General features: G+C 39.4%; 2 protein-coding genes across 4 annotated transcripts in view; both read right to left on the bottom strand.

Moving 5' to 3' along the window:
• The window catches only part of fer1l4 (fer-1 like family member 4), a 39,476-nt gene extending 36,637 nt beyond the window's left edge, over positions 1 to 2,839 (bottom strand). Inside the window, exon 1 of the mRNA XM_033625662.2 lies at positions 2,666 to 2,839. Coding sequence (XP_033481553.1) covers positions 2,666 to 2,744 — 79 coding nt within the window. The 5' untranslated portion in view covers positions 2,745 to 2,839. The remainder of the gene's footprint in view (positions 1 to 2,665) is intronic.
• A 4,234-nt stretch (positions 2,840 to 7,073) lies between these two features.
• cpne1 (copine I) overlaps positions 7,074 to 24,927 on the bottom strand; it is a 28,075-nt gene continuing 10,221 nt past the window's right edge. Inside the window, exons 1-16 of one of the 3 annotated variants that reach the window (XM_033627722.2) lie at positions 19,936 to 20,075; positions 16,258 to 16,383; positions 15,987 to 16,166; positions 13,852 to 13,926; positions 13,668 to 13,739; positions 13,133 to 13,216; positions 12,847 to 12,936; positions 12,673 to 12,762; positions 12,504 to 12,590; positions 10,981 to 11,040; positions 10,561 to 10,694; positions 10,049 to 10,103; positions 9,386 to 9,440; positions 8,784 to 8,917; positions 8,456 to 8,692; positions 7,074 to 8,320 (exon numbers count right to left, since the gene is read on the bottom strand). In XM_033627722.2, coding sequence (XP_033483613.1) covers positions 8,180 to 8,320; positions 8,456 to 8,692; positions 8,784 to 8,917; positions 9,386 to 9,440; positions 10,049 to 10,103; positions 10,561 to 10,694; positions 10,981 to 11,040; positions 12,504 to 12,590; positions 12,673 to 12,762; positions 12,847 to 12,936; positions 13,133 to 13,216; positions 13,668 to 13,739; positions 13,852 to 13,926; positions 15,987 to 16,166; positions 16,258 to 16,383 — 1,620 coding nt within the window. In that variant the 5' untranslated portion in view covers positions 19,936 to 20,075 and the 3' untranslated portion in view covers positions 7,074 to 8,179. Of the gene's footprint in view, positions 8,321 to 8,455; positions 8,693 to 8,783; positions 8,918 to 9,385; positions 9,441 to 10,048; positions 10,104 to 10,560; positions 10,695 to 10,980; positions 11,041 to 12,503; positions 12,591 to 12,672; positions 12,763 to 12,846; positions 12,937 to 13,132; positions 13,217 to 13,667; positions 13,740 to 13,851; positions 13,927 to 15,986; positions 16,167 to 16,257; positions 16,384 to 19,860; positions 20,076 to 24,927 lie in introns of those variants that run through there. The other 2 variants (XM_033627720.2, XM_033627721.2) reach the window with 2 other exon arrangements.

Here is a 24,927-nt window from a genome sequence, read left to right on the forward strand (position 1 = left end):
ACATCACCCAAGTACTGTGTGTTCAACAGAGATAAAATGTATTTAAAGAGTTATACGTGACGCATGTTTATGTTCATTTATATTTCACAAACTTAATTTAAATTGACCAGATGTGACGACACTGAGGTTGAGCTTGTTTGTTTTATATGTGAGGTTGTTGTTGTTGTTGTTGTTAGGTCAGTTAATGCAGGAAGTGTTTAATCTAAATTCAACATTATATCCTTTAATTTATTATTTCATGAAGATATGTTCCTTCCTTTATATATTTTTTTCAGACAGAAAACTTTCCAAATACCTTTATGTCTCTTTTAAGTATAATAAACCTGTGTGCTTCCTGATAACTCAAGTTAATTACTTTCATAATTATAGTACTCTTTTTTTCAACAACCATCTGAATGTAACTATGATAATTTATCTTTATTCTCTCTATTTGCTCATTATGTGAACATCATGTCTGTTAACTCAGCCTGAGCTCTGATAAACCTCCCCATGTCCCCAGTCTTTAAGGAAAGGCTCACTTTTTTTCCTAGTCTGTCTTAAAACATTAGTTTGGATCAAGTTTCACTTGTGAAACTTGATCCAAACTAATGTTTTAACTAACTAACTAACTCACTAACTTCTTGTGATTATTCCCCTTGTTCTGAAAATCAACACACCCTTCCCTAACATGCTGTCAGTGAAGTGAAGGGAATCCAATAGAAATAATAAGAATAACTTTAATTATATTGCACAAGTTATGCATAAAATGTGACACAAAGTGCTGAACATAAAAGACAAAACATTTGTGAAAGAGACAAGAAGATAGAAGATAAAAACATATGATAAAAGATAAAGTAAAATTCAGTTAAAACTACAGATGAGATAAAACAGCCTCTGTGTGTTTCCTTGCAGAGCTGCAGTGGGACACCAACACGCCTCCTTTTCATTCATAACATTCACTCAAACAACAGCAGTAAACACAAACAACATCACATGACTCTGTGTTGTTGTGTCACCAAACAACTGTTTGTCAGCTGTTGTTCAAACAGGTAAAGCACATGTCCATTCACGCAGGTTTGGGGAGCCTACTTTAGGGAACTCTCTAGAAACTTCTCTATGTTATACGACTTTACACAGGATTTTTGGATAGCTTTAAATTTTAAGGTCCCACGGTGACCAGCAACAGCATTAAAATGTGACTCACTCACTACTGTATATAATAAGATAACAATCTGAGAGAAGACATTCTACATAAAGAATACTTTTACTTTTTATAGTTAAAGGACACTTTACTGCTAATACGTAGGACTTTTACCCTTAAAATTGAGAAGTTAAAGGTCCAGTGTAGGATTTAGAGGCCTCTGCTGGCAGAGCTGGTACATAAAATTCATAACTATGTTTTCATCAGTGTATAATCACCTGAAAATAAGAATGTGATTTGATTTAATTGGAATATGCTGTTTATGGGGCGACCTCTCGCTCAGCGACTAGCGCGTCTGCCCCACATAGGGTCAGTGCCTTGCAGGGGCCCGGGTTCTAACCAGAGGTCCTTTGCTACGTGTCATCCCCATTCTCTTTCCCCCTTTCCTCCTACTCTCTAGCTGCACTGTGATAACAAAAAGGCCAAAAAAGAATGAGCCATTTATATCATGTTTTCACTTCGACTGCTGAAGTTCACCTACATATTAAGCACACAGTAGAAGTTTCAGTTGGTTGCTATCTGCAACCTCAGCCTCTAGATGGCATTAAATCCTACACAATGGACCAGTTCTTGGCAACTTTAACTATCAAAAGAACTGTTTTTGACTAAAATAATGAAAAGAAATCCGTCTGAGGCCGCGAAACACAATTTGGGTATCAACATAACTAACGGGTCTAAATGAGCATTCATTAAAACATTTTACGAAAGGTGGCTCCTCTGCAGTGTTTTTTTTTTTTTTTTGGATTATTTAGAATTTTAACTTTGCAGAAATGGCGGAGAAAGCAAATCAATCTGTCCGCACACTTTTAAATTCTTAGATTTGTGATCCAAAGCAAGTCTAGCTACGGAGACGCAAGAGGTTTGACAGATGCACGTTAATTGATGAAATGTCTTCACATTAGGTGCATAATTCATTTAGACCTACAACAATGATAAATGAAATTTTAAATGTAAAAAAAGAAAAGAGTTGTTTTTCATGTCTGTATGATTTTTTGTTTGTCAAAGCCACAAGGAGCCCCTGAAGAGGAGCCGCAGGTGTCCTACCCCTGCTCAGGACCATTAACAGTGTGGTATTTCTTCTTTAAAGGATCATCCGCTGCAGGTCAGATGTGGAAGTACTCATACCTTGTACTTCAGTAAAAATAGTAAAGTTGGAAGTAATTTTGATAACTTTATGAACTGAAACAAATGAAACAATAACGTTTCATTTGCTGATTGTATTTTGTAATAAAAATCTAAGACTGCAAAGTGACTAAAGTCAAAAAATGTGGTGGAGTCGAAGAATAAACTAGCCTAAAATTAATAAACGTACTAGCACCTTGAAACTGTACTTACAGTACTTGAGTAAATGTACTTAGTTACTTTTCAAAGCGGACAAACCAGGAAAACAATCCTGAGAGCAAAAGTACACAAAAGAAACAGTAGTTGAAGTACGCCTGGTCCCAGAGTGTTCCAGATAGAGACATGTGAGAGTGTGTCACTGACCTCTGAAGCAGAGTTCGACCTTTCTGTCAGATCGTCCCGGCAGGTTGATGATCTTCTTCAGAGTCACAGTGATGGACATGATGATCCTGATACCTGTTCACCTGTCTGCTCTTCTACATCCTGTCTCTCTGAAGTCGTCTCATCTGCTCTCTTCTGTCTTCACTCTTCAACAGATGGAAACTAACTGCTTTGTGTTTTCTTCTAACAGTATGATGGGAGGTACCTGAGTGAGTGTGTGTGTGTGTCTGTTAGGGCAGGTCCTCTCCAATGTTTGAGAAAGCAAATACAGTTGCTCAACTAGTTTCCTCCTTAGAGTGCACACACACACACACACACACACACACACACACACACACACACACACACACACACACACACACACACACACACACAGAGTGGACGCAGAATAATAATGTTCAAATTTTGAATTCTAAGTTAAAAATTCTGAATTGAAAACCAAAGGCAGCAAATTTAAAGTACTGAATTTAAGTTCCTCATTTCTTGATGAAGTCTGGTGTTTGTGTTTCACTTGTGTTTCTCTGATGTTTGGAAAAAAACACTGAACTATATGTGAAGAAGAAAACATGAAACAGAAAGTACAACAAACAGTTAAAACAACTTTATTCAGTAAATTCAAAAGTCATGAGTCTGATTTTTCTCCATATCTCTGATGTTTAAGTGTTATTTACTGGAGAAGGTCATCTTGAATCAGCCCCAGGTGTCACTGAAAAAACTGAGTTAAATCTGTCAGCCATGTCTAGAACAAAGTTGGGGAGGTGGTTAATAGGTGATAAGAAGCCAAAGGGTCTTGTGTGGAAGACGTGTTCTGATCATATCCCAGCTGTCATTGGGCGAGAGGCAGGGTACACCCTGGACAGGTCACCAGACACTCATCACAGGGCTGACACATAGAGACAGACAACCATTCACACCTACGGACAATTTAGAGTCACCAGTTAACCTGCATGTCTTTGGACTGTGGGAGGAAGCTGGAGTACCTGGAGGAAACCCACGCTGACACAGGGAGAACATGCAAACTCCGCACAGAAGGGCTCCCCCACTCTGGGTTTGAACCAGCAACCTTCTTACTGTGAGTTGACAATGCTAACCTTACTGATATACAAGTACAGTATTCTCAGCACAGTGTACTTAAGGTATCAAAGTAAAAGTACTTGTTTAATCCGCAACTGATTATTATCACGACATTAGCAGATTTTTAACACTGACACATCAGTTTTTAAGTAACATTGTACTGGTGTATCTGCTCGTGGTGGAGCTGTGCAGGTAGGCATTTAAGTCCAGTGGGTCCCAACCTCAGGGTCAGGACCCTCGAAAGGGTCACAGGATAAATCTGAGGGGTCATGAGATGATTAATGGAAAAGGAAAGAAGAAAAAACAAAGTCCCACTCCACAAATTTATATTCATCTTTTAGACATTGCTTTGTGAAATACCAGATGATTTTGCATCTTTGGGCCTCAGTTAGACTATTCAAATGAATCTGAATCTAAAAAGCAAAATATGACTTTAATATATATGATATATATGATCATGTAAAATCTTAACCTGTGAAGTAAGATATCGAATAAATGTAGTGGAGTAAAAAGCACGTGGTTTCTCTCAGAACGGTGTAAGTTTGAGTAACATAAAATGTAAATACTCTGAGTTAGTGGCTCCCAACTGGTGGGTCGCAGGTCCACTCTGAATGGACCACAAGTGACTCGCAAATATGTCAAGTTTGTAAAAACCACAATTATTTTCAAGCACAGTGAATTTCTGACATGGATATTTTATTTTTATTTCCCTGCTGTAGAGTGAGTGCCTAATGGACAGCTACTTGACAGAGACACCAAACTAGCTTGATGTATTTAACTGTGTGGACCTTGATCTAATGACCAAAGAGAAATCTGGACCCAGTGGCTGGACCAGTTGGGAACCACTGTTTTCAGCATCTCAAAATTGTACTCAATTACAGTGCTTGAGAAATACCGGCCTACTTAATTACTTTCTACCACTGCTGTAGTAACATTTAAGAAGGTACTCAGACAAACAACACATAGGTTACATGACAAAATAAACTGAGGATGAAGACTAACTGATGAATTAGTCCATCCCTTCTGTCTGTAATAATAACTTTGTACTCACCAAGTTAACAGCTGAGATCCGGGCACACGGTGGCATCGATAAAAATAAGTGCAACAGGTCAGGAAACATGAGCAGTCAGACGATCACAAAGGATCAAAACTGTAAAAATAAATGCTGGAATAAAGCAGAATGATCCTTTAAACAGCAGCAACTCTCACAGAAACAATAAAGAAACTTGTTTTCTTTTCCAGAGTTTGTTTTATTATTGAATTCTAGTGGGCAGTGTTCATACAGGTATGATGTTACTGGTTATACTGGTTAGTTAAAAGCAGTTAGTTGAGTAAGTGAGCAGTGGAGCTGGTGGTCACATGATGCTGTGGATCGACCAGTGAAAACTAACATGTGACAGAGTGAAGATCACAGTGAGCAGCACTGCAGAGCATTTTCAAACTACAGATTTTCAGACCTGTGATGGTTTTAATGTTGGCAGAAAGAAAGTATTTATCTTACTGTAGAACTCCAGCACCATGTCACCATGCAGCCAGGGTTACAGTGACAATACAGTGTGTTCATCTGAACTCAGATCAGATTTCTGTAATGATTTACTTTTAATAATTGTCACTTTAATTTATTAACAGTCTGTTTGAAATTAAAACTGCAGGTTTCTTACGTTTCTACCATTAGAAACTCCTTTGTGTGAAAAACAAATTTCCCTTCAACTAGAACATGTAAAACAAAGTTTCTGGCAACAAAGAAGACGGGACAACATGGCAGCCTGATAACTCCACAGAATCTTCTGCAGTTTGGCAACAAAACAAGATGATAAAAAACTTGAACTCATGGTCCATTTAATTAGATATTTTCCGGAGCTTTCAAGTGCATCTCGTGCTTTCTTCTCTACTAACTACTGTTTCCATGGTCAATATGAATGTTCACGCTCAACTGGAATATGGTAGTGAAAGGAAGCTGCTTTCATGGAAGATGAATTTTGGATGAATCAAGACTCAGAAATGAGTTGGTGTCTCTCTCTCTAAAAGAAAACAAAAACCTTAGAAACCCTCATACTTTCTTCTGAGTAGAAGGCCCTCTAAGGTTGATCAAGTGATAGTTTCTGTTGCTTTAACAGAAAATTGGAACAAATTTGATCCCAAAACAAGCAAAAACTCGGTCTGCAGCAGCACACACTGTCAGCACCTCAGAGGCAAACGGAGGAGAAACTGCTGGAAACATAAAACACTGCTTTGACTAAGAATACTCTGATATGACATCGGCACTGATAAAATAATCTTCACTCACTTCCTTTACATATGAGCTCTTTCCAGAGCTTCCAGCTGTTATTAATTTGCTCCCAAACATGAAGAATTAATCTCTTTGTTGAAGTTAAAACAAACAGTGCTACAAATAATAAGCGGTACAAATATTTCACTTTAATAAAATGGACCCTGAAAATATATTCCATCAACATGCACAGCAATAGTGGTGATTCAGATGAATTCCAGGCGATTTAAAGTGGCTGCAGATGATGCGTTGGCAATGACTCTTATTAATAAATGTAACATTAACTGTAGCTTTGATGCAGTAAACAAGAGTTTTGACACATCTGTGAATGTAAGTGTGTGTGTTCAGGTCATTCCAGTAATTAAAGGACAGTCTTTGGTAAAGAAATGGCAGGGCAGATGTTCAGACAGACTCTCAGTGTGATGTTCAGGTCATGTAGGATGGAAGGTTATTATGGTTATGACTTCCAAATGCTCACATCACTGGACAACCAAGACAACCACCAGTGTTCTTAATGAGTATAAAGTGAGTTCAGACTGAATGTGAAACTAATTTAAAAAAAACTAGCTAGCTACTCACTTCCTGTTATTTCCCTCATGTCTCTGTACGTCTATCAAGCATGTCACACCTGTTTACATGTATTCAATCAGTCTGAACACACCTTAATGAACAGTAATCTGATGTCTGTCAGGCAGAGGTCAAAGTGTTCAGCATTAAATCAGAATTTAGTGACACTTAATCAACTTGAGGGTGCCGTGCTTCTTTAGTTTTTATGTTATCTACCTAGAGCTGGAAAAAAGTGTCACTTGGACGCTGACGGCGTTAACTTCCACATGACCTGAACGCAGCATCACAACGCCATGACAGTCTGCAGTGATGTCACCGTGCTGCGGAGGCGGCCATGTTGGCTCCCAGTAAACATTCAGGTCTGGAGACTGGAGAGAGATTTTGTCAGGTTAATTCATTAAGGCACTTTGAGATATATTGCACTCTGTAGACTTTACTCGACTCCACTAAATAGTTCTTAATTGTTGTCATTCTTTTACATTTTTATTTTGTAATTCACTGCGTGTTTTGCAGGGAGATCAGCTGGTGCCTGAAGCTCAGGTTATGAGAGATGCTTTCCACATCTGCAGGACACAAGGGTCTGCATGATGTCTTAAGTTTGTCATCTGTATGTCAAACACTTGACCGCTAAACGTGTCAATGCCCTCGTCTGTATATGTGACCACTGAATGTAGACGAGATGTGTTCAGACAGATACTTCAGGGTGTTTAACTGCAGTCATGCACTTGTTTGATTCAGGATGGTCGATTAACTGATGTGCTGACTGACCTGTGTGTAATACTGACAGGTGATCAAGTTTTGAGTTACAAGGGTCAGACCATTTTAGGAAACAGGTAGAAAGGATGACTGCTCTGGGAGCCAAGATGACTGCATCAACAAACCACCGAGAGTTGTGACAGAACAGTCTGGAAACATTCAGGCTGAAGCAGCGTGCTGAGGTCACACAGGCTACACTAACATCTACAGTAAGGCTGACTATAGGTTAATAGTAAAGCTATAATAAAGATTAAAGTAAGGCTGTAGTGGTAAAGCTATGATAGAGTATATATTATCATTCATGATACAATATTCCAGCATTTAGTGCATGAGCAAAGTGCGAAGTATTGATCCCTGATCAATAAAGCTAATCAGAGCCACACACACACATACAGAGCCGACGATACAAGAGACGGAGTGTGGAGCCAAAAAATGGCTGACACTTTCTGTGTGTGTGTGTGTGTGTGTGGCTCTTTGATTGTTAAACATGTTAGTAAACATGTGATCTGCATAGTTAGTGTGGAAGCAGCAGGATTCAATAATCTATACTACAGCATCATCGTTCTACTTATCAAAGAGAAAAATAAGGAAACAATGTGTTATAAAACTGATTAAAAAAAACAGGGATGGTTGCCCACGGCAACTTGATTGGCCCACAGCTTTATGCTGCATTGTGATTGGCTGATTCTACCAACACATCAGGTTGGTCCTTGAAAAGTGGTCGACTTAGTGGGTGGTCTGATCCTGGAATGAGATGAGGGTGAGCCTTCAGCTTTAAGGGTGCGTTTGGGGAGTGCAGGGTGGCTTTGAGGATGTGTGGGTGCAGATGTTTAGGATTTAGGGGCGTCTTTAGGGGCGGCTTTGGGGGCGGCTTTAGGGTTAGGTGGTTCCAAGCCTCTCATTTTGAAATAAGAGACCAGCTGGGTGGGAACCTCAGCGAGGACAGACTGAGCCAGAGCTGCATGTGGAGCCTGAGGACAGACAGAGAGACAGACAAATGTGTAAGTGCCCATCATTCACAATTTATCAAGTCTGTTTTACAACAACAGTCAGGTCACATGACTGTTTGTTAAATATGAACAAACACACACAAACAACAGCCTTACGTCTTTGAACTGTCTGTATGGGACAAACTGGACAATGTCTCTGGCGATGGCCTCCCCCACTGTCGACCTCAGCTTCCCGTCGTCTCCATCCAGAAGCTCCATGGCCTTGAAGTCTGCAGGCCCCACCCCCACAATGATGATTGACAACGGCAGCCGTGACGCCCTGACGATGGCGTCCCGGGTCTGGTCGAAGTCTGTGATCTCACCATCAGTGAGGATGAGGAGGACAAAGTATTGCTGCACAGAGACACAGACACAGGTGAGTGTGTGTTTTTGGTTTTTTAAAAAAAAGCTGTGTGTGTGAGTGTGTGCGAGTGTGTGTCCTTACAGAGGCAGTGTTGACCTGTGCTGCTTGGGAGGCGATGGAAGCGACGTGATTGATGATGGGAGAGAAGTTTGTAGGCCCAGAGAGTCTCAGCTGAGGCAGAACCATCCTGTAGGCCTCAACGATCCCCTGAATACCTGAGAGACGGAGAGGAAGTAGATTAACGAGGTGGAAATATTCCATACATGCTGCGCAGCTGAAACAATCAGGGCAAACATGGAAACAGTGAAAATGGGTTTTCAAATTAGGATTGCATGACGGGAATTTAAATCCCGGTCTTTTTCAGAAGTGCTTACCAAAATCTGCTCCAGTTTCCCCGGAGTTTTTACAGCGTGTGTGTCAGTGAGACCTTGTGTGTTAACGTACTCAATGCTATTATACGAAACAAAGACGCCCTCTCCAAACCTCATAACACACAACTGTCATCAATATAATGCAACCTAACATTGCTGTTATTATGGTAGTTTGACTGGATCAAATTTCAATCAATACATACATGTTGGCTCAGCTTTGTTTTTTCATTTGAGTACTTTAAGTGAGATTTAGAAAAGAGGATTTTTACTGTGTGTGTGTGTGTGTGTGTGTGTGTGTGTGTGTGTGTATACCTTGGCAGTAGGGGCTGGTGGGGTTGAAGTTGAGGGCAAACTCATGGTGTGCAGCCTGCAAGATCAACAACACAGCAGTTCAAGAATTAATCATCGACGAGCTTTCAGGCCAAGACACACCAAACCAACTTTGCCAGACCTTGGCCAAAAGTTGCACATGAACACACCGCAAAGACTAAAGCCAACAGCCAACTAGCACAAATGTTCTGCACCTGTGTGGGAGGCAATAATTCTATACACCAGCAGACGGCGGTTGTCTGTAACTGTCATTCAAGACCGTCTTGACGCTAGTTAGTACATTAACAACAAATTCCAGTGTTGAAAGAACAAAGCATATTTACCATGCGCCAGTGAACAGTAACACAAATTATCACAAAAAGTTTCTGCCAAAGAGCTCAATGACTTAGTAAATAATCTTGCCTTTGTAACTAGTTTGTTTTGATCTCACGCATTCTTAACTTTATCTGTTTGTTTACTTTCCTCACTTTCATTTCTTTGATCGTGATCTGAACTGCCAATCAGAGTAAGACTCGTTTAATTCAACCAAATCACAAAATCAGAAAACCATTGTACATCACGGACTCATTAAAAATGATGTCACACTTGAGAAACCAGTGGAGCATGCAGAATGGTGTGCTGCGATTGGTTGGTTAGAGAGCTGACCTGGTAGTCTGGAGGCAGTTTGGCTCCAAAACCGAAGGCTGGGAAGAGTTTATCACTGAAACAGGAAACAGGACCATGTTATGACCATTGTTAGAGTCACATTAATAAAAAAAAACAAAAAAAACAAAACATTTTTGTTATGATGATGATTCAGTTTCTACATCACTAATGGTATTTAGGGATTAGGGTGTGGGGTGTAGAGTTACACTGTAGGATGAACATTTTAGGGTGCAGGAACTAGAGTTTAGAAATATGATTAAAGTATAGGATTCAGTGTGTAGGGTGTATGACAAAGAGATTAGAGTGTAGGCTTTAGGTCATAGGGTGTGGGGACAGGGTCTAGGTTGTAGGGTGCGGGAACAACAGTTTTAAGATTACAGAGTGTAGATGTAGGATGTGGGGTGTAGGGTTATGGATGTAGACCTGTATCTGCATGGTTTAGGGTTTCTGTGCACATTTTTGAAGGTGTGGTTTTTCAGGTATAGGTTGTGTTTGAGTGAGTGTGTACTAACGTGTCGTAGTCCTGGACCACCTGACCCACAGACCACAGAGCAGACAGGTACTGGTTCAACCCGTCTGGACTCATGTAGTGGAGAGAGTTGGGTGAGCGAGGGTCACCATTAGAGCCGGTGAAGTCGATCCCAACCTACAGTGTTCATACAACATTCATTCCTTATTCAAATACATCATTCACATATTAATTTAATCCATTTATAAAGTGTGTATTTAATCATTTCAGAGGTTATTGTTAATAACTGAAAAGTCTGAATGTATGTCAGTTTATCTCGGGATACTGAGATCAAACATCTTGTTTTCTCAAGAACATAATTTTTCAACATGTGATTTTATTTCAATCACATAAACTTGAATGTGATTAGTGAATTGAAATTAAAGCCATTAGAGCGAATATGAGTCGATTGGTGTTGACATACGGTGAAGTTGATCTGGCAGCCGCCCATCACAAAGTCCAGGAAGCTGTGCTGAGTCAGCATCTGCAAACACACAGAGTAAATGAAAGAGTAAATTACGGGTAAATTATAAAATACACAATCAATTAAATCATAGACATAAATCAGAAAAAAACACGCTTCAGGCAGCCGTTACCACAAAAGTGCGAGTGAAGCCTGAGTTATGCATGACGGCCTATAAATGTCCATTTCCACAGACGTTACAGTAAGTATGAAAAGAGTAAATATTTCGCATGCGTCTTATAGACAGATGTATTAACAGCAGCTAAAATGTATCTCAAACTAATGGATGTATAAAGAGACCTGAATGACACCAAAAAGCTCAATTTCCATGGTCAGAAATTAACAGATCTTCTGCACTTTTGAGCCCATAGAGCAAATGCACTTGAGACTTTTATGGCAGCTGAGTGTGGCCGAGCAGCAAACTTCCGAACAGCTAACTCTCAATTTAGTGCTCCGGGCCCAGTGGCATCACATGACGGACCTGCACTGTGTAATTCCAATTTTGGCCACGACGTAAAATTGGCTTTAAAGGCCGGCACTGTTCCCAGGGGCTTGTTTCAACCAGTTTCTACCAGTCTTATTGATCTGAGCGACGCCCAAGCTGATATGACTCTTGTGTTTGTGGTTTCACTCATCCTAAAGGGGGGCTAGCAGCATTAGGAACCTTGCCTGAGGGCCCAGACTGGATGTGTTGCCCCGCCCTGATCAAACCCCTGATCTTCCCGCTAAAATCAGCAGCCTTAAGCAATGAGCTATCCAGCTGCTCAAGATCCTGTGGGACTACTAGATGCAGACTGAAAAACTGGTGATGTCTAACCGACCAGACATCGTGTTGATCGAGAAACGACAGCAACATCAGGAAGAAGGAACACAAGAAGCTGTAAAAATGCCAAGGGCTGAAAGAGGACCTAGAAAAGATGTGGGGAGTAAAGGCAACAGTGGTGCCAGTGGTAATCAAAGCACTCTGGGCTGTGACCCCCAAACTGGGAGAGTGGCTCCAGCAGATTCCAGGTACAACATCTGAGGTCTCTGTCCAGAAAAGTGCAGCCCTAGGAACAGTTAAGATACTGCGTAGAACCATCAAACTCCCAGGCCTCTGGTAGAGGACCCAAACATAAGTTGCTGAGTATGAATGTGGTCTACAGGTCAGTTGACATTGGTGGTGTTTTTTATTTTAATATTTTTTATCTGTTAAACTTTGTGAATGTGATCACTAAGACACATGCAGCTGCCTCTATGTAGTGAACACATTAAAGACATCTATAATGGCAGATCCAGTTTCACTGCGGGCACAGAGAGCTGCGGTGAAGAGGAAGTAAAAATCAATACCTACAAACACTGATGTTTACTTCCTGAGTATTACTCACAGAACCAGTCACACTGCTCGCTTCAAATTACAGATGGTAAGGTTTGATCAAATCTGCTTTCAGACTGACAGCTGTAGGGCATACAAAGCAGAGAACTCTGGGTAATGTGGTTCCTACCTTGCAGCTCTTCAAAGAGACGACTCCAGAGTTCTTGTAGCTTTTCTTTTTCTTCTGTTTCTCAGGGTGGATGCACTCAAACTGCACCTGGAGGACACATCGGACAGTTCATTAACCTCTGACCAGCCGACAGAAACACACCAAATGTTTTTACCATCTGTGAGCTCACCTGTCCACCTTTCTGCAGCTCTGACACTTTAGTGATGAAAGAACCGATCAGATCATGAGACCCGTCACTATCATAATCAGAGCAGTCCACCTGCAGAGGGAAGAGGAGATGTCATGTGACCGTTTAAGATTTTATTTATTGTTTTGAGTAGATGTGGATTCTGATGGGTTGAACCTTTATTGGCTTGTCGAGGTCGCTGCTGCAGAACGTCTGCATAGGAACAGTGAACTTCCTCCAGCTGGGATTCAGATTGTTCATCACCACCTACACACACACACACACACACACACACACACACAAACCTTCATCATTACTAAAATGTCTGTGTATTCCATTAGACCGATCATGGTTTCAGACACTGAAAGTGAGGACACTATTTCTCTATAACGTTAAATATTCATGACTGAATAAGCAGCAGTCACTCTGAGTATGAAGTGTAAATGTGTGTGAGTGTGCGCACCTCCGTTCTGTGGACAAGATGCCACTTTCCATCATCCCCTTGTTTAGAAAACTCCAGGAATGGATCAGACTTCCCAAATGTATCCTGGACAGAGAAAAGAAAACATGCTGCGTTCTCATTCAGCACATTCACGTCCTCAGGTAACTGGTTTATGTATTTGTTTCTACAGGAAGCTGATTTCTTAAACAGAAAAACAGACACCTGTTTTTTTCTGTACCTTTGTATATACATACACTTTAAAAATACATTACTCGTTACTCTTTTCAAAGTAATCTTATTCCTTATTACTCTCTGCCAACAGAAACTTATTACACTACACACACAATAACTAAAATCTTCATTAGCAAAAACATTCCTTAAGATTTAACTGTACAACCTGATATAGTGAATTACTAAGAACTAACGAAGGCCTTCACACCCAAAACTAATGGAGGATCTAAAAAGAGTTTGTGCCACACAGTCCTGACGAGGTGGAGAAGATGAAGATGAGAAAGACGAAACGCAGAAAAGAGGGAAGATGATGAGGAGCAGTTACCTTCTTGTCCAGGTTTTTAGCCTCAAACTCCAACTCAATGGCTCTGTTGTCCTTTATCTCCTCTGCTGTGACCTACACACACACACACACACACACACACACACACACAATAATCTAAATATTGTTGTAATCAGTACAGAACAGGATATGACATTTAGCTCAATAATGATGACACAGTACATACCGTAATGCTTCCTTTTCCCGCAGGTTTGCCTTTCTTCAGCTGCAGAGGTCTTGTAAGAGTTTTGCTGGATACTATCTGAAATACACACACAGAGAGGAGGAAGTTAGTATTTGTTAGTACTGTAGAGATGGCATTCTCTAAATAAAGCACTTTAAAGAACTACATGAATGCAACTAGATACAGTGTTGTGATTACACACTTTGTCCAGCAGTGGGCACTGTGGCCCACATAACATTCTGTGGACCTGGACCAGAAACTTTTCAGCCTCTTTGAAACAACTCTGTAAAAACTGAAAATCATTATCAGCTTTACTCTGCACTGTTGATCTCTACCTACAGCCTGCAGCATCAGTCTGACTCTGTTTCTAACAGATACTGTGATATGAACAACCTCCTCCAACATGACGTTCATACACTGATTAGTTTTTAAAACCAGCCACTGAGCTGCCAGCGGAGACATCACAGGATCATGACTGTGTATGACCTCCAGAGGGAGCTGTCACACCACTAGACACAAGAAACAATGCAAGATCATCTCCTATGTATGTGAGAGCTGTTACAATTTAATCAATTGAGAGATAATTAATTGGTTGTTTGGATGATCTATTAATAGTTTGAGGTATTTTTCTTGTAGAAGTTTTTGTCAGTATATAAATTATTATTATTATTTTTACTATTTTCTGACATTAATGACAAAAGGATTAATTCATTAACTGAGAAAATAATAAGCAGATTAATCATTATAAAAATAATTCAGCTCCTTTAAGGAATTACAAAGTTTTCAGCAATCTGATTTGTTCTGTACTGTTTGAACACACTGACAGATTTCTGGGAAATGTAAAAAGGCTGAAGATGAGAGTGAATCAAAATCAAAGTTTGTCAGATTTTTTTTTCTTTTAAAGTAAAAATATATCATCTCACTGGGAATTTAATTCACTTAAAAGTTGCCATAACATTTAAGTCAGGAACTTTGGGCCTCATGTGAGAAACTTAAATTTCTCTTAGTTTTGTTCTTATCCTCAAGTCTTTATTTTGTTAGTACCCCATGATTTTCGGGATTCACCAATGTTTCTTATTTTTGCTCTTTTCTTTGGTTTGAGAAAATCCACAAATTGTTGTTCAACATGAAGAAACAGCAATTTTAAATTTAAGGAACATTTAAAAAAAATGTTTTATATGATCAAATCAGTCTGTGGATATTCTCATTTATCCAGGTCAATTCCATTCTGGCAACAATTAAATCGTAGGCAACTGGACTTTGATTTTGTCTAGAAGATGTTTCGCCTCTTATCCAAGCGGCTTCATCAGTTCTCAACGCATCAGTCTGACTAGTCCTCACTAGTCTGAGGACTAGTCAGAAATAATTGAAATAATTATAATTATTTCAAGGCTAAAGAAATACTACTGTACTTCATCCATTGATCTGAATTACTGTAATTTCAGTTACAGCATGTCTTTGCATGCGCTGCTAAATTTGAGGTACTTTTACTTTACTTGATTATTTTAATCTTTTCCCATGTCTACTTCTCCACTACGCTGCAGAGGGAAATATTGCATTTTTTACTCCACTGTGATTGTTTGATAACTTCAGTTACTAGTTAATTCACAAATTAAAATTTTGCAAACAAACCAAAATGTACAAGTGTAGCTGAAACCTTTAGTCAGTTAAGTAGAAAATTAATATGCCCAATTAATATTTGGGCATGTGACAGAGTCTTTGCACACAGCACCACACCTGCCTTTATCTAGTGTTTAGGGGCGTTACCTATGCTAATAGGCGACTTATGATGAAGTGGGATTCATCACTCAGCACACCTGGGTAAGAGTGGATTTGGATGGTTAAGGATGTTAACTGCATCTAGAGTTGACTTCTCTTATTTTTTCTCTTAACAGAAAATTAAGAGAAGAAGTAAGAAATTTGGGAGAATATTGCAGCATAAGGTCCTGTGTCTCCAAACCAGTAAAACCAACAGTAGCGTATTATGAATGTTTGACAAGAAAAACAGTGCAGCCTGAAGAGCTCACACACTTGGATGGATCTACCCATCTCTTTCCACTGAACCAAAGTCAACGAAAACTAAAGTTTATTTCTACTGAGCCTAGTGTGAGTTTTTAATGGTCTGGTATGGTGTGTACCTGTCCCAGCGTTAGCTCAACCCCTCCCAGGTAGTCATCATCGCCCAGGTCTTTGCTGGCGTTGTCAATGTCGTAGACCCCCAGCTTCAGATTCTGCACCGTCTCAAAGTGATAATCCAGTCTGAGACGCTGACTGAAGGACGGGCTGGAGGTGTTTATCAGATGTTCAGTACGACCCAGCTGACACACAGAGAGAAGGGACGGTTTGTTTCATTCATCTCACATATAGTTAAAAGTACAATAAAACAAAGATCCTTTAATGTGAATTTACCTCGGTCCATTTGTCTCCTGCCTTCTGCAGCAGCACACACAGAGGATCAGACTTGGATCCGACATCTTTATCCAGCAGGTCAGTGCAGGAGATGCTCAGCTCCACTTTACTGACACAGTCCGTCATCTGAAGGGGGACAGAGAGAGACCTCAAGTTCAGGATTCAGTACAACAGAAAATTCATCTGCAACTATTCTGGTAATCGATTCAAAATTGATGTCATTGATCTGCATTAAGACAGTTCCTGTCACGGTTACTTCACTGACAACTGCACCTCAGACAGAGAGTCATATAGAGTCGTTTGTAAATGACCATGTGGAGTCACAGGAGTTCTGCTGACAGGTTCCTCCAACTGTGATCTACTTATCTTGTTCTTTTACATGAAGTGCACTTTACTTTACGATGTGTCACACAAGCTCTCTGTGACACTGTGCTGAGATAACACTGTACGACTGTATAAATGAACCTTCTCCACATGCAAAAGAGGGACCTGATCCTCCAACAGACATTGAACAAACAGACTGAGCCACAGCTAAAGCCTTATAAACTGGGGCTGGGCCCTCTGTAACATGTTGTTGTGCATAAACTCTCATAAAGGAGATGTGGTCAGTCACTGGCATTATGCCAAAATGAAAAGCAAGTTATGAACTTGTGCTTTAAACCCCACTACATTTCAGACTGAAACACTTCTCCACATACTCCACGTCATGTTTTCATTGGCTACAGCCACTTGTCACTTTGCACTTGGAGATTTTAAAAACTTACAATGAGCAAATCAAATAAAACCCACCGTTATATAGTAAATTAAACCACCCAACTGCATGTTAAATGGATAAAATAATTTCTGTCACAGCCAGCCACATCACTAAAATACTGTTTACATAGTGATGCATCAGTACTACTCATCTAATAGTAAAATAAATAATGATGTAAGACTGACTGAGCCAGTTTTGCCTGGTTTTAAAGTTTTATTTTTATAAATCAAGTACATGTTGCTGATAATACTTTTTAACGTTCTTTTATTTTGTAACATTTTTTTTTTAAATTGTTGTTTTTCTATTTTCACAAACATCTGAATACTACTGCTAACAACATGTAGGAACAGAGGGAGCAACTGTTTTATAGATAAAGACTTCAGGGCTTCGACTAATTGTTATTTTGATTAGGATTATTGATAAATCTGTTGATTACTGCAGTTAATACTTGTTGGTCTATGTAGCAACATTGCTGAAGACTTTTGTACTTTACCAAAGTACAATATCTTTAGAACTTTAGCTAGGGAGTGGGGAAGTCATCGTCTTCCTTATTAAAAATTATAATACCTACTTCTGCATCAGGAGCACCTGCTCTGAGTTTCATTTCTGTGAGATCACAGTTGCTCTTCCCCCCTTTGTTTTTTATTAACCTGGAAATTATTTTCTTTAAGAACAGCAACAGTCCAAGTGACATCTTCAAACAAACAGAGAAAAGCAGAAACTCCTCACATAGGAGCAGCTGAAACCTGAATATTTCTATTTTTAGAAATTTGATACTTGTACTTGCATATCAGAGGCAAATACTGTAATTTGTATTCCATTATATTTATTTAGCAGTTACAGTTATTACTTTGTTTTCAAATTTAGGTTTTACTTATGAAACATATGATCAGTTCATTAAATATGATGCATTGTTACAGATTAAATTACCTTACAGACAAAATAAGATACACTTCAACCGACTACAAAATTGAAGTAATGCTAACAAACACTTTAACAATGATTACTTGATAATAATTCAATAGTTTAACACTGACAGGGGCCATTCTGCCTAATGAGTACTTTTCCTTCTAGTACTTAAAGTACATTTATTGCTTATATTTTCATACTTACAAAAATAATACTGACTGCAGGACTTTTGCTTGGAGGGAATATTTTAATACAGTGGTATGGCTACTTTTGCTTAAGTAAATGACTTGAATACTTTTTCCACCACTGTCTGATGTAAACACAACCATCAATATAGGCACCAGAATACAGACAATTTTAATGACACACCCAGTGTGTACCCAGTGTGTAGAATTCAGACCCATCCCTTAAATAAAAGCACAATAACTCAGTGTTGAAATAGCCCATAAAAAATTTTAAAAGTCCTGCATTCGTAACCTTACTTTAGTAAAAGGTATTTAAGTATTATTAGGAGAATTTACTAAGTAAAAAGCTCCCTGTCAGTGTTTTCCTATTATATATGATGTTTTTGGATTAATATTCCTGCTGCATTAATGTGTATGTTACATTTTACTGCTGTAGGTGTTTAATGTGCTATTTTCAACTCCTTTATTTACTGTTGGGTAGTTTAATCTACAGCAATACAACATATTCCATAAGCATAATGTGTTTGTGGTTGGGATGCACAATAATATCTGTACATCATTGGTGTCAGACAATACTGGCTTTAAAACGAAATATCAGAATCGACCAACTTGCTTTTTCTTATTTTGCACAATGAATGAATACTACATGCATTAAAACGTATTGTATTTCATGTCTTCATCTGCTAGTGGGCCATCATGATAAGAGCATGCATGCATAATATGATGTTAATTCCACTATAGAAGAGACTTGATGATCTCTAAAATTAGGTGGGTAAAAAAGTAGATATAAATATCAGTACTGGTTATTGGCCAACTCAGTTGTTATATATCTGCATACTGGATATCAACAAAAAATCCAATATTGTGCATCCCTAATTTGTGGCATGGCTGTTCTGTGAGAACCACAAATCTCTAAAAAGACAACTTTTAATGGTGTCAGAGCTGCAGAGCAACAGTTTTGTGATCCATTAAGGTTTCAAATAGTTTATTTAGCTTAAGAATTTCTCACCACATAAAAGCCATTAAGCCAAATGGGTGGTTTTACTTCATCCTTCAGTGTATCACGCACATTCAAAATCTCCAAATCTGGAGTCATACTGTTTTCACTACAGAACAGTACAAAAATTATCTGAAAAGTAACTGAAGCTGTCAGATAAATGTAAAGGAGTAAACATGGAAATACTCAAGTACAGTACAAGTAGTCTACCCTTAAGTAAGTCCTTAAGTAAATGTAGTTAGTAACAATCCACCACTGGACACATCTCAACCAAAACGTCATATTTTCTTCCCAAACCTCTGCTTGAATCTCCCAAGCACATCCGAATTTTTACTGGACATAAAACTGCAAGAGCTTCCAGGCCATAAAGTGATCACTTTCACCCAAACCATTATCTTCCCCTAATCCGTTACCCAATTGCTCTTTGATGACTAACCCTAACCAGACACTACCCACAGCGTTGTCACACCCTAAAACTGCGAGACAGGAATACTTTTGAAGCAGCTGGCGAGAGTTTCGCAAATCCAGAGTTACCATGTCGCCACAACCCCCTGAGGCACCTGAACTAACCGTGTCGTTTGTGATTGAATGAACTGAGCGAGCAGCACCTGAAGGCAACACCAGCATAACGCTGAGTGGAGGTTAACTGAGGCAGTGAAACGAGTAAAACCAGCACAGTAAACACACCCCACTTCTCGCTCTCACACACACATAGGCTACATACGCAGCACTGTGTCAATATAAACTTTGTGAATCACCTTATCAGAGCCGTTATATTTTATCTTCTTCAGACCACGGGAACAAACACCAGGGCGGAGGAAAAGACTACTCACAGTCCGGAACAGGAAACGAAACCTTTTCCGTCAAAGACACACCTTTGAGAACACTAAACGTTACCTGAGCACTCTGACAAACTTTTTTTAAAGATTAACTGCAGCTAAACTTTGTATTTTAACTGTAACTGAGGAAGAAAACAGCCGTTGGACTCCGTCTGCAGCTTCACCTAACAGGGAGCGGCACCCACAAATGCCACGCTCTGATTGGACAGGCAGCCACAACACCGCGTCTTGATTGGACAAGACAACTGTCAGTCACGCCCTCTGGGTTAAACGTTTAGGATGTGAGCAGCAGCAACAAGAGAGACTTCCGGCCTGGCTCTTTCAGAATAAAAGCAGCACCACAGCAAATTCTTTCAAATCCATCCAACACAACATGATAAACTGTACTTAATCAGCTTGTGCTTTTCCACTTTTGACCGTTAATACACAAAATAGATACGTAAAAGACAGTTTTAAGACAAAATCTGCAGTCTAACAATCTTAAATATCAGCATGGCTGCAATTTATTTCACAAGCTTCTGGATTAAGTAGCCACAAAGCCAATAAGAAGTGGTCAGACTAAAGCAACACTTGTAATACGAACAACAACTTTATTGTTAGAGTACTGTTTCCTTTGGCATGCATCTTGGAAATAACTAAGGTTATACCAGAAATCCCCACTCTGTTCAATGAAGCCAGTAACACAATGAGAACAGCACAAAGTCAAGAAAAGAGAGGGTCCAAAGACAGAAGGATCATACAGATTGCTTTGTTAATCACCTTACTAAAATACACAATCCCACAAGTCCTTCATTGTAACTGAGATTGCTCTATCCTGTCTAAAAATTGAGACCGAAGCATGCAGGTCTCTGGGATTTCCAGTGTATTAACATACTTTGTTTAGCAGATATAAGGTGAGTGCAATAATATGACATATTTCCAATCTTTTGGCCAAACAAAAATTGATACTGAACTAGGCCTATTCTGGCAAGTGACTCCTACAGCAATCAAATTTAATCAACTTTGCAATGTTGTTTAATGATAGAATAAAGGCCAGCACTTGTGTTTGTACATTCAATTTGTGCATAAATAGATTTATTAGTTATGCAGTTTCAGCACTGATTGGGTACCTGTCAGCCTATTAAGAGTCTTTACAATCTTTGCATTAAAAAATGTGGTTTACTTCATTTCATTCATTTAGTAAGAAACTATTAGGTATGCACAATATTATCGTCCGATAGTGGCTTTAAAATGAAATATCTGAATCAGCCAACATGCTGATAATATCAAGTACGTCATCAGTATCAGCCAATATCAGCTTTCAGATGAACTATCATAATCAGCCAGCATATTTCTTCTTAATTTAATAATGAATGAACATTACATACATTGAAAAGCATTGTATTTCTTGTCTCCATCTGCTGTGGGGCCATCAGGATAAGAGTATGTATGCATAATATGTTAATTCCACTTCAGATGACACTTGACAGTCACTAACAATTAGGCCAAGAAAAAAGTGGATATAATGCTATCAGTATTAGTTATCGGTCAGATATGGAAAAAGATCCAATGTTGTGCATCCCTAGAAACTATTGTTTTCAAGGCCAAGAATAAGCTTTTACACCAGCTTTAAAACTGGTAAAAAAGTAAAATTATGTGCTTTTATGTTGAAGGACAGATACTCAAACCGGAAGTACAGTTGCTGAGGCAAAAAAAGCACTCAGTGTGCAATAATGAGCTGTACTCAGATGGCCAGAGAAAAAACCAAAATCTCAGAAATGTAGCTTAGACCACAGAGAGGAGAGGAGGAACAAATCAAACTGAGCACAGTGATCCAGCCTCTGAGCAGAGAACAACACAGTTTCAGTTTATTCATCCTTTGCAGCAGCAGAACCACAGTGGAGTCAGAAAGGGCAGCAGAGCGTCACATCACAGAGGAGAAACAGAGCAGGGGAGACCAGAGCAGAAATACAGTCCTGAGAAAGAAGAGAAGGAGGAGGGGGATCATGTACAGAACCCTGTAAATCACATCCACACACTGAGCTCCTCCCTCAGCCGTCTCTGACTTCATGACGTCATCATCCTTTATTGATTCACCTCCCCAGAAAAAACTGCTTGAATCATCTTACAGCTTCAATAAAGAGCTGGAACAAGCTTACACATGTGACTTGTAAATAAAAGTAATCCTCTACAGTGATTCAAGATGAATCTGAAATTGTTGATGATAAAAGGGAGTTCATTTTTCTGTCATTCCTTTGTTTCTATCACTCACCTGCAGGTCCTGCCTTCTCTCTGTTTGACTAGGGATCAGTCTGAGGGGGGGAACCACAGCAGGTGAATGCTTGATAGCTCAGTGTCAGTATATCTGTCCCGCACACACCCACCCACACACACTAACTGTTCACACTCACATCCTCTGCAGAGGCCACGTTTGACATCGGGGTGTTTATTCCTTCTCTCCACACCAGGTCCACAACACAGACACCATCATCTCCACCAACAACCATTTGTCTACACAGGGGTACAGTTGCCTTTATTAAAGCCTGTTTATCCATTTGATTCACACACACTTCAACACTACATGCACAACCAGTTTACCATGGTTACCATAGTGCCTGTTTGGAGGTTAACCACATCCTGAAAGATGGTCCCTCTTCTGATAAAACTAGTTCAACTGATGCTTCCTGCGTGTTATGTTCAGTATTATACATTTATGTAAGAGACTGCAGAGACTGTGTGGACTTAACTGAGGCTTTATTTCAAATCTGCAGCATGAAGCACATCACAGAGGCTGAGAGCAGCTGCAGTGACTCACAAGATTTAGGCCATTAACGTTAATATTAAAACCTTAGTGATACGGTTTGTGACGGATATTTGTGACTGTTATGCAGAGTTTGAAACTTGAATATCTTATCATCTGGGGTATATTATGTTGTTATCTGTTCTATACGTATGTCTCTTATCCGATTTTTACTTTGTTCGGTGGTCAAGCATGAGGAGAGACTCTATAAGGGATCCCTCTTGGATAAAACATGAAGGACATTAAACCGATATTCTGAAATCATTATATTAAACTAGGCTTACATAAACCAGATCATTACGATATGGGCACTTTCTTGAGGCCCATAAAGGTCAGAATGCACTACTTTGCATCACCTCACCATACTTTGCGCATTATAGCCTCTGATCCACAGATCTGGAGGAAGCCCAAGTTTCAACAACAGTCACAATGTAACCACAACAGGAGTGGGTGCAAAGAAATTTGAAGGAATAATCAAAGTTTTGCGAGGAAATACAAAGGTGGTTCATAAACAAACTTCTACCTTGAAAGCAGGGGATCTAAAAAAAATTTGTTAGCAACCCTGCAGCTCTCAGCTGTGGCAAGAACCACAGGAAACATACTTAATATTGTTGAGTCATTTTAAAGGACGTTGAATTTATGAAGCAAACTTTGTTTTTCTTATATTCCTCCACAGGGAATGGAGAATCCAAATAAGGCCATCATTTAACAACAGCATTAAAACAACCGTTTACAAACCCACACACACTGTGCAGTAGGGCTGCAACTATTAGTCGACTAATCAATGACTAATCGACTATTAAAATAATCTGTGACTATTTTAGTAGTCGACTAATCAGTTTGAATCATTTTTCATAGAAAAGTACTATAAAAGTACCCCAAAATACTCTTATTGCAGCTTCTTACGTTCAAATATTGGCAGCTTTACACACTCTCCCATGACGGTGAACTAAAACCCTTTGGCGTGAGAACGAAACATTAGATGACATAATTTGGGGGTTTGGGAGAGACAGACATTTTTCAACAAAAAAATGATTAGTCGACTAATCAAAAAAATAATTGACTCATTAGTTGCAGCCCTACTGTGCAGTATAATTCAAGTCTCCTTTGTCCAGTCAAACGGTCAGTGCTTCAACATTTCTGAAGTACGTGCTGTACGCTCAAGACTCTGCTAGCAGGCAGTTTTTTTTCTTGTAATGTTTTAGCTAAAATGCATGATAGGTATGTAGGCTACTGAGCATAAAACTCGATAAATGACACTTGTATTACATTGCACAAGCTTTGTGAAAGTTTGTAAACAGTTGTTTTGACAGTTTTCTGTTGTTGAACTTGGAACCTGATTACTTCTAATTTTGAAGAGACATCACCTTTTATAGGATTCTCCATTCACCATGAAGTCATGTAAGAAGAAGAGTTTTCTTTATGAATTTAGGGTAACACGCTGTAAGTTAATGATATCTAAGTGGTCATTTTATGGGTGAAATATTCCTTCAAGGACCTTATATTACATTGAAGATGCAGTGGTGCCCCCAAGGGGGGACGATAGGGGCCATGGTTCCCTTGCTACAATTGCTGTCCTGCTCACTGCCGCATATAATTGGAGGTCAGCATTATCTAGTCTGGGGCTGTTTAGTGGCCGTTTTGGTAAGGAACCGGAACCAGGGTGATAGAGACATGATCTGGAATTCGATGGATGCGCCTTTCTGTCAAAATAAAAGCACCAAGCTAATAAAAATGCGGTTAAACTTTTTAAATTAAAGAATATAATTTACAAGAAAAGCCCCAAGCCATTAAGTTAACTTTTTTCTTTTACTGTAAATCAATGGTGCGCCAGAATTTAAAATTTTACTTTGGTGAACACTTTTACTTTGGTGAATTTGGTGAATTCTGGATCCGCTCTCTAGACCGGAACCAGAATCCAGACAAAATTCAGAGTGAATGGAAACCAGGCTCTTCGCCATACGTGAAGAGCCTGGAGACGCGAGGCTAGCATTACCCTTTCTGAGGCTGTGACACACTCATTTTTTAAGATACCATCAAGGTAGTAGCAGCCTAACTTATGAAAACTAGACAACCTAAGGCATCTATTGGTACCAACCATGTCCACACAGCTTGTTGGGAAACAGGCTAAATAATGCCTTAAATTTAGGCTACATTTCAGTGAGGAAACAACTGGCATTGGTCAACTGGTCATTTTCAAAGGGGTC

The sequence above is a fragment of the Epinephelus lanceolatus genome, chromosome 1 (assembly GCF_041903045.1).
Source record: "Epinephelus lanceolatus isolate andai-2023 chromosome 1, ASM4190304v1, whole genome shotgun sequence".
NCBI lineage: Eukaryota > Metazoa > Chordata > Actinopteri > Perciformes > Serranidae > Epinephelus > Epinephelus lanceolatus.